At 37.2% G+C, this 13,346-nt stretch overlaps 1 protein-coding gene across 1 annotated transcript in view; it reads left to right on the top strand.

The window, feature by feature from the left end:
• PREP (prolyl endopeptidase) overlaps window positions 1-13,122 on the top strand; it is an 83,367-nt gene extending 70,245 nt beyond the window's left edge. Inside the window, exons 12-15 of the mRNA XM_056487077.1 lie at window positions 3,696-3,790; window positions 6,874-7,005; window positions 11,342-11,498; window positions 12,286-13,122. Coding sequence (XP_056343052.1) covers window positions 3,696-3,790; window positions 6,874-7,005; window positions 11,342-11,498; window positions 12,286-12,580 — 679 coding nt within the window. The 3' untranslated portion in view covers window positions 12,581-13,122. The remainder of the gene's footprint in view (window positions 1-3,695; window positions 3,791-6,873; window positions 7,006-11,341; window positions 11,499-12,285) is intronic.
• The last annotated feature ends 224 nt before the right edge of the window (window positions 13,123-13,346 follow it).

The following is a 13,346-nucleotide window of genomic DNA, read 5'->3' as shown; positions in this document are numbered from 1 at the left end:
TGCACCTCAACCTCTTGCTCTGTCACTGAGTTCAACAGAAAAACATGGACATATATATTAAGGAAATATTTGAGCCCTTTGCTGAACTAATAACATAGGAAGCTTTCTTTTTTTCCAAGTTAAACAATTACCTGTGTCTAAATATTGTAGAAAATCACGTTTGGCTAAATTAATATAAATAATTGAAATTTGGCTGTATTTTCATATTATACTTTTGAGATTACACCGGAAACAAAATCCTTCCGTGTCTCATATGATCAGGAAAGAGGACTGTGTCTTGATATGCAGATGATACTGTCTTCACAAATGCAAAGCAACACATTGTAAACTAAAAATGTTGTGTTCAGAACAGGCTTTTTAGCTCTCAAAAGCCAGAAGCTTTATTGCATAGGTGATCTTTTTAAAGAAAAGGCTTACTTCTTAAGCAAGGCAATTTGAATAGACTTGCCAAGAGGCAGTGCTTGAATACCTAAGAAATGCTCCTAGGTGAGGCAGAGGAAAACAGGAATGGAAAGGGCTGAATAGAGAACAGTTTTTTAGGAATCAGAAGAGCAGCTCACCACAGAAAAATAATCTATTATGAAACAATCCTATTAAGTTTAGGTACTACCAGTCTTGTTTTAGAGTTAGCACATTTCAAGAAATCCTTTGTAGTGCTTGCCTTTCTCATTTGCTATGATTGTATTTCTGTGTAGCATTTACAGTTTCTTGTCCTTTTTAGCAAATACCTTGTCTAACAATGGACCTCCCATCTTGTGCTCTGTGATTATTTGTAAGCTTTTAATCTGCCTCATAAAGCTACACTGTCAATTTCCTGTGGTTCTTGAGAGACACAATAACTAGCATAGTTTTAAAATTCTCTTTTACTTATGTTCAACTACTGATTTATTACGGTTTATTGTAGAAGCTGAATACTGTGATAAAAGTTACCATGTTTTTGTTTTGAAAGAATTTAAAATAAATATTATATATCTGTTGATTTAAGGTAAAATTTCAGATACTGCGGAGCTGACACAAGCTGGTTGCTGGCAAAATAAGAAGGTATTTCACAGTGCTTACTTCTGCCTCCCATCCATTGGCCCTGGTTCTTGCTGGAGCCTTTGCAAAGCTGATTTACCTCACAAGAATGACAGAAAACTGTCCCAGCAAAACAGAGTGGGTGGTTTTCTGCCATTTTGGCAAGCTAAAAATTAATTCTCGTAGGAGTCCAGCAAACAGCAGCAAGAGGGTGCAGCTGACATTTAGAAGAGAGGAAGATGGGAGGTAGGAGCAGTGACCTATATAACCTGAACCCTATGAAACCTTCATTATACAGTTCATAAATCAAGACTATAGATCTGTAACAGTCCCTTAAAAATAAATGCACAGAGAACAATCAGTGACCTCCAGATCAAAATATATTATCCCACTGACAATGTAAATAAAACATGATTTGCCACACCTCCCTCCTTACTCTCTCCATGTAATATCAAGATATGATTTCTCAGCTTTCTTCTTCTAAAAGAAAAAAAAAAAAAAGTCAAAGCCTTCAAATACATATTTATGACTAATACGTTGAGAATTGAGTACTTGGTGAGGGAATGTGTCCCAAAAATAGGCAGGTAAAATCAGGGAAAGGAAATTGTAAGAGGGAAAGAAAGGCAGGATGTGCAGTTCACCCTTTACCTGACAGATTCCTCTAATGATTTACTCCATCCCTGTTACTACGTACTGCAGTACTCCACAAGGAGTTCCCAAGTCCAGGTGCTGTTCCATCCACAGCCCAACAGGATTTGGTAGTTGGTTTCTATCCACAGCCCAACACCAGGATTTGGTAGTTGTTATTTTTTTTTTGTTTGCTTTGCTTTGCTTTTGTTTCTTTTGGGGTTTTTTGTTGTTTGTTTGTTGGATATTTTGGGTGGGTTTTGTTGTGTTTTTTTTGACCACAGGCATGAGTGCTAGAAAGCAGCCACAGGTTGGCTAAAGCTGAGGCTTGCCACATCACTCATGTAATCCTGAGCTGAGATGTAGCCATGGAAATGTAACCAAATAGTAGCCAGCTTACCTTTAAAGAAACAAACAAAAAATTCGTGGCTAAATGCTCCTGAGCATTTTTTAATTTAAACTTAAGGCTCTTTAAACTTTCCACAAAGCACTCCATCTTCTCCTTTCCAGTGGTTTAATTCTGTCCTGTATGTCTTTCAGCCAGTACAGTATTTGCTTACAGGTATTTCACACCCATTAGCCTGAGCCAGCTCTTTGGTTTGGGAAGCTTATTTCTGCTTAAGTCACAAACCAGTGTTCCTTTTCACATAAAAAATGAGAAAAATCTTTGTCACTGAAAGCAATATAAACGAACCAACAGGTTACAGGATCCAGAAATAACTGCAGGAATGATAGGCCAAAGTCATTAAGTCAGTTACAGTAGTGGTTTATTTTTGAATGCAAGCATGCATCTTTCATATGCTTCTCTGGACTGGAGAGCTGCATTTGATGGCATTTTGAGATGGTGCTTGCTAGAGCACTGTCATTAATTATACAGCCCACATAACAAGGGCAAGTGAAGGCTGATGGAACTGATACCAGTGGCTTGGCAGAGCTGCTGGGGAAATGCCATCACAAACCCACCACTAATGCCTCAGATTTGTCTAACTACACTGTAGGAACCAACATGTTTCCCTTCACTGTTCTGTGTGTGACTGCGTGGGTACAGGAGGAGCAATTTCTGTCTCGTCCTGGAATACAGCTGGTTGTGCAGCCGACTGTGAAATTGCATTTCACTGACAGGTTGTTCCCGGAATTTAAGCAAAAAGGTGGTGCAGGGAAGAGAGACTGTGAGCCTGCAGAAAGGCAGGCAACAGAGCAGCCCTCAGTGTAGAGTGGAGGATTACTCCTTTTGCTTTTTCTGTTGCCACTCTCTTCAGCTCCACAAAAGCTGAAAAAGAAACCAAATCCAGTGGCTCAGGACTTCTTCCCCATCACCTGTGCATTAGCCTGCATTTTTCTGTCAACTCTAATACGTGACAGCAGATCAGTAATTCTGGGGAAGTGTTCTTGCTCTGTGAAGCACAGCTCCTCACATTGTTCTCTACTGTAAAAAACAATATCTGATTTTTTTTTTTTTTTTTTGTTTTATGCTCCTTAAGAATGATGAGAGGGTCTGGAAGGAGCTCTCCAGGGTGGGAACTATTGTCTGATCCCTCCACTGACTACATCTTGACCCTGTTGCCCAAATATTAAATGCTGATCTTAAGTGCTAATCCTTCGATTTCTTCCTTTGGGCTAAACCTTCCTTTCCTCTCTGAAGAAGTGGAGGAGGAAGCAGATGAAAGAGGAATAATTCAGGAAGTTATGGTGGTTTCCAGTGGTACTGCATAACTCTAGTCTGCAGACTAATGGCTTTGAAGATAATTTTTGTAGATGGTGACACATTCTGAGTGGTCATCTCTTAGGTGAAACCACTCTCCTCCAAAGGGCAGAACTAAGTGAGGAAGAATGGACCAGCACAGGTCCCTTCCTCTCCTAAAGCTGCTGGGAGTTTCATTTCCATGGATAACCATTGAAAAAATCCTCAGGTTCGCCATCAAGAGAGACTTAATTCACAATTTCATCATTGATTTTAGGAGAGATCTTTCCCTCAAGGTATTTTTGCAGAAGTGGTAGATGTATAAGAACTGGAAAATAAAAATAATCCTCTTATCTGTGTGCTTTTTCAGTGTGTCCAGACTTATTTTTGTGCGGCACCTGGGAGGTGTTCTAGCAGTGGCGAACATCCGGGGCGGGGGCGAATATGGAGAGACCTGGCACAAAGGTAAGTCAGTCTAAGCACAGGAACAAAACTGCAGGCTTAACAATGAAAATTGCAACGTTTTCTTTTCACTCCCTCTTCCATGCTCACATTTCCTTTTGCGTTTTACTTATTCTGGGAAAAAAGTAGATATTTTTCCTTATTTACATGTTAGATCTGTACGTTGTCCAGTGTTAATCTGATTGTTTTTGTTAGATTATTTGCATTTTGCAGCCTACTTAAAAACAATTTTGTACAAAGACAATATTTTCCAAGAAAATGGTTGTTTTTTAAGCAAGATCAAATTCCCTGGACTTAAACACAAGAAAATGCAGCTATTTATCTTGAACTGATCTTACAAAAAATGTTTGACTATTGCAAAAGACATTACTTGCTTTCACATACCTCTTTCATTATTGCAGGTGCCCAATTCTAAATCCCCAGGACAACACTGACTATTTAGGCTCTCTTGGTATCACACACACAAAAAAATAATAATTTGCAGAACTTTACAGAAGGTGTGAACTCCTGAGTTCAGAGTATAACTCATCTGTATTATTTTTGCATAATTTATGAATAGACCTTTTTTTTTAATATTTGATGAATGTGACTGAAAAAATGTCTTAACCAGAAGGGTTGTCAAGCACTGGAACAGGCTGCCCAGGGAAGTGGTTGAGTCACCATCCCTGGAGATATTTAAAAGACACATAGGTGTGTCTTAGAGACATGGCAGTGCTGAGGTAACAGTTGAACTTGATGATCTTAAAGGTCTTTTCCCACCTAAATGGTTCTGTGATTCTGTGATTGAAGTTCATATGGAAACCATCAGCTCCAGAAGTGCATTCTCATCATCCCCTCCACACTCTTGAGGGATCCAACTTGTAGGCAACCATTTGACCTTTTAGGTTTTTTTTAAGCTGTCATGCCACAGGGAAACTCAGTCAAACACTAAAAAGCTCTGTCAATCTCTTTTCCGCTTTTCTTAACACTTTTGAGATATTTCTGTCCATGTTTTCCCCATTAAGTCCTTGTCTTAATCATTTAATTGTCTTTGTATACTTGCCTTATTGTTGACAACTGTCCACATTCCTCCACCAGGAGAAAAAGCTTGAAAAAGCCCTTCTTATCTCAGGAGCATCCCTATCCTTATTTAATGGTGATGCTTTACTCATGTTCCAAGAATCTGGTGCATAAGTTGATGGGAATGTTGTCAGCAAGGCAAATGTACCAGAACAGTGGTGCTTATGATCTAGCAATTTGCCATGGCAGTAATCCATAATATCTTTTTATCAGACAAAATGATATTTCCAGATCATTGCATCTTGATTTTACTGTTTCATCTGTGGTAACTATTTGTCTGGGTCATTTCCTCACAATTGAGTTAATTATGTAATAGTTTCATAAATAGAAGCTGTATGTGCTTGCAGATACAGGATATTATTGCTAAAGATGAAGTATCCTTCATTAATTTTAATTTGCAGATTGATTTGTAGTAGATTTTAATAAAATTTATCTTAACATGATAATCCTTCTTTGATCCACCTATTTCCTGCTTGATTTTGACCCAAGCCTTTTATTGCAGTTTGAAATAAAATATGTATCAGTTCTTTTTTAATTCCAGAAGCAATTACAGAAGTTTTTTTCACTTAGGTTTAATTTTATAAATAGGATTCTGACCTTAGACCAGCCTGGTGTTTTGAGCAAGAAGTAAGATTTATTTCTCCTTTGTTGCCCTGTACTTGAAGACTTTTTTGTTGTCCCAGTATATCTCTCTTCAATGGTCCTGTTAATGCAAGAGTGGTGTGTATTTGTTAAAAAAAAAAGACAAAAAATTACAAATGTACTGGTTTCAATTCTACAAGGTCTTTATGACTAAATGTCAGACTTATCTTGCTAAACTTCTGTGACATAGAAACAAAGCAACCATTGTAAACTGGTTGTCTAGGATCACTTGATGGAGAATGGAGACAAAGAAACATCTCCAGACTGTAGGTCATCTCACTTAATTTAGGGTCAAATTAATTTTCCTGGAGGTTCCTGGACAATAGGTGGAACCTTAGGCAATCAGCTTGGAATAAACATCCAGCTCTTAAAGAAAGAGAAGAAACTGGACTTCCATTTCCATCCTTTAAGCCCCACTGTCTTTGCTACGGGAATGCAAGGATTTTCTTCTTGGCTCCCATTTCTTACTAGCATTTAATGAATTGCCTGAGATTGCCATGGTCTTTGGGTAGGATGACCTTTGAGGAAGATCTAGTTTTAGTCTCTTGCCAAACAAGCAGGATTTGGACAACTGTGAGTTCTCTAAGCTTATACTCTTCTACTAAAATAATTGAAAGATTGTAGGGAAAACCATCCTTTTCCTTCCCTGTATCACCCTTCAAAAATGTTTTTTTTCAGACCTGGAAGTCTTATTAATGATGTCATCTGAACCCAACATTTTCTGCCATTATTTATTCCTGTATACATCTGATGACATTTGGAATTTCATTCAACATGATGGCAGTATCTTAAGCATTTCCATATTGAAAGTTAATTAATAAAATTTCAAAGCAAGATGCAACTCTGAAGTCCCTTTTTCACCATAGCTTTATATCATGAGGTTTGAAAACAACTAATAGGGAAAAAAAGTAAAGTGTTAGCCACATATTATGTATCCAGGAAATTAGAAGTGCTTATTTTATATAGCTTATTTTATAAGCTGAATATTTATTACCTTAAGAAACTGTCACTGAGTTTAATGATGTTAAAGTCCCATTAGCTCAAACCTCAAGTGGATTGTATGTGGTCATTTTGTATATATTTTGCTGTGCAAAGCTTTTAGCTTTCCTTTCACTGGTTAGGAGCATTACCTGGCACTCACTCCACAGTATAGGTATGTATTATTCAGAGTTTCTGAAAGCATCAGAGTTATTGACAGAACCATCTTATAGCCTCTCTATGTTGACAGAATCTTTCATTTTTGCTGTCTTTCTGAGCTGCATCAATTATTAAAATGTTCATGAAACTGGAATTGTTCCCAGGTATTTTTGCACACATGTTTTTCTGAGGAGATGGTATTAAAAGGATTTTATGGTATCAACTGATTTGTTTTGTTTCCATGCTAGGTGGTATCTTGGCCAACAAACAAAATTGCTTTGATGACTTTCAGTATGCTGCCAAATACCTCATCAAGGAAGGCTACACATCCCCCAAGAAGCTGACTATTAATGGAGGCTCAAATGGTGGCCTCTTAGTTGGTAAGAACTGCTTGTCTATTTCCCAGATTTGGTGCTGGGCTTATTAAAGTAACCTGACAAAAATTGATGAGATGTGCCTGTCAAAAGTTGCCAGAATGTCAATGCATTAATGTCTACCAGGTATTAAATATGTACGGTAGTACTTTATTTACTGTTTGCATAGGACATTGAAATTCTGCAGTCTCTAGCAAAGACTGACTGTTGAAAGCCACACAGTCTTGTGTGGCAAGAGCTAACCTTGTGGTAGAATCACAAAAAGTAAGAATGGCTATGAAAACATGTTGGGTTTTTTTTCTTTTTCTTTTTTTCAGGTTAACCATTACAAAATAACTGCTGAACTATTAATTTATGTAGCATTGGGAAACTGTGTGTGGTCTGTTAAAATGCATCTTGTTCACTTAAAATTCACTGCTGTGTTCTTAAATTCAGGGAAATTAATAGCCTTCTCTTAAACACAAGTCTTGTCACAGAAAGATTGGTTGTTCTGAGCAGCCTAAGAGCTACAAAATAGATTTCTGATAATATACCTATCTGAAAGTGTCTAAAAGTAACAAAAGAAAAAAGAAGGTGATTTTTTTGTGCAATTTTGAAAGGAAAAGGAGACACAAAGTAATTGTATCAGGTTGTGTTTGCCTTTTTTTAAGCAGCATGAAAGGTGACAGTATGACAGATTTGGGTTATTTTTGTGAGAAGGGGGTAAAAAAGGCACCTCAAGTTCATAAACCATTGAGTTATGAAAAATTACCAGTTTTACTAGGCCCACTCTGCTTGTTTTCTTTTTTGTATTTATCTGCTGCTGTATACTGACTCTATTGATTTTATTCTATTTTTCAGTGAATTAGCATTCAGTGTAAGAAACAGGATTTGGAATTATACGGATCTTTGGTTTAAGCCATATTGGCTAGACCTGCATTATGATTTTTTAAAAGCAATTGTTTTAAAGATCAAGTAATAAGTACTTGTAAAGATCAAATAATAAGTACTTGTAAAGTTGTATTTTGGTTTTTGCTTATATGCTTCTCAGTAACAAGTGGCAGTAGGTGTTTGTGCATTGAAAATAGAAATGAGTGAATATGATAAAGATTTAAAGGGTTTGTACTCCATTTGGGAATGCAAGCATTGCACAAGTGAATTTTGTGTGAGCCTATATAGTTGGATATATATATATATAGTTGGAAATGCAGTTAAACTTTGAATATATTACATAGCTTCTGAAAATACTGTTTATTGTTATGTGGACTTCAGCTTCAGTCAGGATGAGGTTCATCCTACCTAGCTTCAGTAATAAAACCCCCTGGTTTACTGGCTGAACCATTCAGCTGAGCTCCTTGTGTCAATTAGGGGAAGCAAGTGACAACTGAAGGAAATACATCAGTCTGGTAGGAGAAAGGTGTTAGGAATCTAGACTTCCCTGCTCTGAAAAATCTTGTTAGAATCCTTCCCTTGAATTTACTGGTAGATTACAGTCAAGCAGGATTTCCATGCTCTTGATGAACCAGATAGGGATTTTCCTTGACTGAGTAGAATTAGGTGAATTCAGAAAATTCTTGTAAGGTCTTTTTTATCAAAGCAAGAATAAATCTTGCAATAGTTGTTGATGCAACATTAGAGATCATAACTCATCCTCATGGTTCAAGGACCCATTGCCAGATTTTCTTCATTCTTATTTATTGAAGAAAAAGCTGACAAGGAAGAGCATTGTCACTCTTCCAAAATACTGTTTCCTTTCAGTCAGACCAACAGGAGGTGACTCTAAGGACTGCAGAGCCCTGAGCTCATCTTGCCTCATTCAACTGCAAAGCAAGTCTTCTTTGTCCTGTAGTGTAATCCCCAAGCTGAGCAGAGCAGCACAGCTGTGAGCTGAAAACCTTCCTGCAAATGCAGTGTTTGACCTCTCATGTTTGCCTGGACAAAACCAGCTCTGACGTTTTGAAGGCTTCTTTTCATGCTGAATTTTAAAGCTCAAAGTTATGTATAAAGGGATAAAATTCACAAATAAATTGTTGTTACAGACTACACTATATTAATGCATATAATTAAGTATTATGGCTAATTAAAAAGGTGCAGTGTGCATTGATGAGTGTCTCCATAGGTGATTTTTTACTGCATTAACTACTTAAGGAACTAGCAAGGAGCAATTTCTTCCAAAATCCTGAGCAATAGACAGTGCTTCAAGAGACACTCTGAAATAAAGAGCAGTAAAATAAAATGTTATGGTAGTTGTTTTGGCTTTTGTTCCTACCATAATACAATTTATGTTCATAAAAGAAAATAGCTTGAAGGGGAGGGATCTGATCAAAAGCTTCCATTAAAACCTAAAGATCTTTTACATAGCATCCCTTTAAGGCTCTATATATACCTAATGGAAATGATGCATAAATAAGACAGAGTTAGCATAGTTACATATTAAAGATGACCAGAAGTAAAATTTCACTTTTCAAGAAGTAAAAAATAATGTTTAAATGAAGAAAACAGGGTATAGTGTAAACTCTTGGCAAAGACAGACAGAACACAGGAGACTGATGAGCAATTAGCTTCCAATATTAAGATTAGCAATGACATTTTTCTATGCACATCAGAGGCAGGAAGCTGGCCAGACGATCTGTGGGACTTGCAGGTTAGTGAGATGTAAAAGGAGCATTAAAGAAAAATAATGGCAAAGCAGAACAACTAAATGGTCTGTTTGTATTGATGTTCCCTCCTGAGGAATGGGTGGGGAGGTGGGTTTCCCTGCACCAGTCTGTCTTCATGGGGAGTATTCTGGGGAGCTGACTCCAGTTGAAGCATCAGCAGGAGAGGTTTTGGAATGAATCAATCCAATGAAAAGTAGTGTGTTGCCAGGACCAGATGGTGCACATGCAGGATCCTAAGTGAACTCTGATATGAAATTACAGGCTACTAAGCCTGAATATCTGAGGAACAGAAGGGTGCAAATATAATGCCAAGTTTTAAATGGTTTATGGTGATCCACAAGCTGCAGATGAGTAAATCTGACTTCTCTAATGGGCAAGCTAGTTGGAACTAATAAATAATGACTAACATAAAGAATTCTGCAGGCTGAAGTTGCAGGTTTCAAATTTATTAGAGCTATCTGAAGGAGCTGGGCTGCATATGGGGCTTGTAAGAGTAATCTAGGTGAGGAGCTATTCTTGGATTTCCAAACTCTTCCTCACATAAGGCTGTGGAAGAAAGTCCTTGCTGAGCTGGAAGCACAGTCATGTCATAGCAATATCATGGTTAGCAGGAGGCAAAGAGTCAATCAATCCATTTTCACAATGAACAAAAATTTGGAGATAAGAATTTGGGAGAGATTATATCTACATGTGGGCGTACAGAGAATAGTTCTGACTTAATTAAGGGGTTCTGGGATCCATTGTAGTATGTGAAAATTTCAGTGCTCTCATTCCTTAAAATTCAAAAAAAAAAGACAGGGGAATTTGTAAAATCATGAGGGAAAAGGTTTAAATCAAGAAACAGGAATTGGAATTGAAGAACTTACTGCTCCAGGATATGGTGAACACTGGATGAATAAACATTAAGAGAGGAAACACTTGTGTTTACAGGGGATGTGTGTTTTAATGGCTTTTTTATAAGATGGCTGGAGATAACTCTAACTCAGAGAAAACTGAAATAACAGTTCATGAGATAATAATTTACAGGAGACATCTCCCAGTTGCCAGTCTTACACACTGAACACTGAGCTTGATGGGCCTACTGCAGTTGTTTTTAAAATACATAAGGCAAGCATTATTCTAAAGAAATTGTCCCTTCTAGGTGTAGGAAGATAAAAATCGTAAAACAAGAGGACACAGCAGCAATTCACTTTGTTAATTTGAGGTTATTCCACTGATTTTGTAACAGTCTGCTTTTATCAAAACACTTTCCTTATGGGTTTACATTATAATTATGGGAGACAGCTTTCATCAGTAAATGGAGGGCTTTTCCTTCTTGATGATGTTTTCTTTCTTGAGACTAATATTAAAAGTTTAAACTGCAAATGGTTTAGGTACCTTCAGTTCAGTAGTTCAAAATCTCACATGCTTTAAAAGTTAATTTCTCCTTCAGTCCCAGTTTGGTACTTTGAAAGGCAGTTTTCATAGAATGACATGTTTGGTGTCTGAAGAGCACAGAAATGGCTCTTAAGTCCTTTTCAACATAGCATCTTTAAAAGTTATGGTTTTTGTCCATTTGTGTATTTGCTTACAGTCTTGCTTGAAAGTCTTTTTGACTTCATATTCACTGACAGCCTGTTCCCAGTACAACTGTAGTGAACATTGTACTGTAGAACTTAATTCTTTAAGATCTAAATACTAACGGAATTGTTTTCCTGCTGAAGCTGCCTGTGCTAATCAGCGCCCTGACCTGTTTGGTTGTGCTATTGCCCAAGTGGGAGTGATGGACATGCTCAAATTCCACAAGTACACCATTGGCCATGCTTGGACCACTGACTATGGTTGCTCTGACTGTAAAGAGCAGTTTGAATGGCTGTGCAAGTAAGTGCCTTTAAATATTTCTGTGGTTGTTAAAATGCCTAATCTGCTCAACAGTTTCTGGTTGTCATGATCAAAATCTATTCTAATGATTACTTCATCCTTTCCCACACTGAATTTAGAGGGTTCAGCATTTCGTTACAAGTCAGTTTTAAATCACAGACTGTCTTCAAAGCTCTGTTGAATAAAGTGGTCTTATTTTCAAAGAACTTGTTCTCCTAGCAGCTTTTAAAAGTTCATATGGTTTTCTTTCTGAATAATTACTCTTTTAGGCTATTACAACAGAATATTCTCAAGTGGACCACTACATAAATTGTATTTTTTACCATGAGGGAGAGATAGTCACCATTGTGAATTGTGTTATACAGTGTGGATGGGATTTATTTGTAGGAATTGAATGGCACTAGACCATAATAGGATCTTAATTAATTTCTTAGCTTCTGTTGAGAGTCTCAATTTCCCTGTTTCCAGCAGGATGGATCCTGCTATGGATTTGATAGGTTTAGCTGCAGTTTCCCTACTGGCTACTCCTGATATTTTGGACATTCCTGTGAGATGTGCACATACATCTCTCTTGAAAATAAAGAAATATGTTTGCTTCACATTTCAGAGCCAGAGATCTGTGGCCACTACTGCATGTCAGTTGCCATTAGTGCAATTCTGATTAATGTAACTGAGAACTGTTCTATTCTGAGTGCTGACAAATGCCACTGTGATGGTTCCAGTAGGAAAGGACCTTCTTGTTGGGTCTTGAGGAAGAAGATACAGCAACATTTGTGTGTTTTCTCAGGTACTCTCCACTTCACAATGTCAAACTACCAGAAGAAGATGGCATCCAGTATCCCTCCACGCTGCTGCTCACAGCAGACCACGATGACCGCGTGGTCCCCCTGCATTCACTGAAGTTCATCGCTACCCTGCAGTACATTGTGGGCCGGAGCAGTAAACAAACCAATCCACTTCTCATCCATGTTGACACCAAGGCTGGGCATGGAGCAGGAAAGCCAACTGCTAAAGTTATAGAAGAAGTGTCAGATATGTTTGCTTTTATAGCACGATGTCTAAATCTGGAATGGATTGAATAGGCAAAATGCTTATTACTGTCTCCTTTAGAAAACAAGGGCTTTAACATCTAAGAACAGCCACACTACTACTTGGTGTAGTACTTACATTTAAGAACTGCAGTTTAATGTTTTATTGATCCAACCTGCTATGGAGTTTTGATCTTCTGTGCTTCCCTCTTCTTGGCATTTCTTTTGATTTTTTTTTTCTACTGCATTCCAAATTCCATTTTGAAAAGCATGTTCAAAAAAATAGCTGAGCTACTCTCAGTACTGTTGTGAAAATTTAGATTTTAAAATTAGTGCTAGTTGAGCTTATTTCCTGTAAACAATTTTAATGTATTTCACCTATAAACATATCCAGATCATTTGTAATTAAATGTAAGTACTGTTCACATACAAGAACTCTGAGCATATTTTATTTACACTGAAATTTATTTAAGAGTGTAAATTGAAGGTGTTGAGTGATAACCATGAAAAACTGAAGAGACAGTAATCCAGTTACATCAAATATTATTAAAAAACTTATATTACATTCTGTTCATAAATGTGTTACAATCTATAATAATGATGTTGCTAAATTGTTCTTTCTTTCCAAAGCGACTTCAAAATGTCACCAGTTTTCTCTTCTGCCTTTTATTTCCACACAGTAAGAGAAAGCTGAAAGCTGAAAAACTTGAAGAAAACTTAGATTCTCACTGTAATCTCAGTCAAGATATACAGATACTCTCCAACAATCCATGTGAAGTTATTTCTTTTACTGTTTCTAAAGAGTAAACCAGGCACTGAT

Source organism: Oenanthe melanoleuca, chromosome 3 (assembly GCF_029582105.1).
Source record: "Oenanthe melanoleuca isolate GR-GAL-2019-014 chromosome 3, OMel1.0, whole genome shotgun sequence".
Taxonomy (NCBI): Eukaryota; Metazoa; Chordata; class Aves; order Passeriformes; family Muscicapidae; genus Oenanthe; species Oenanthe melanoleuca.
This window is presented reverse-complemented; position numbering and strand designations above follow the sequence as displayed.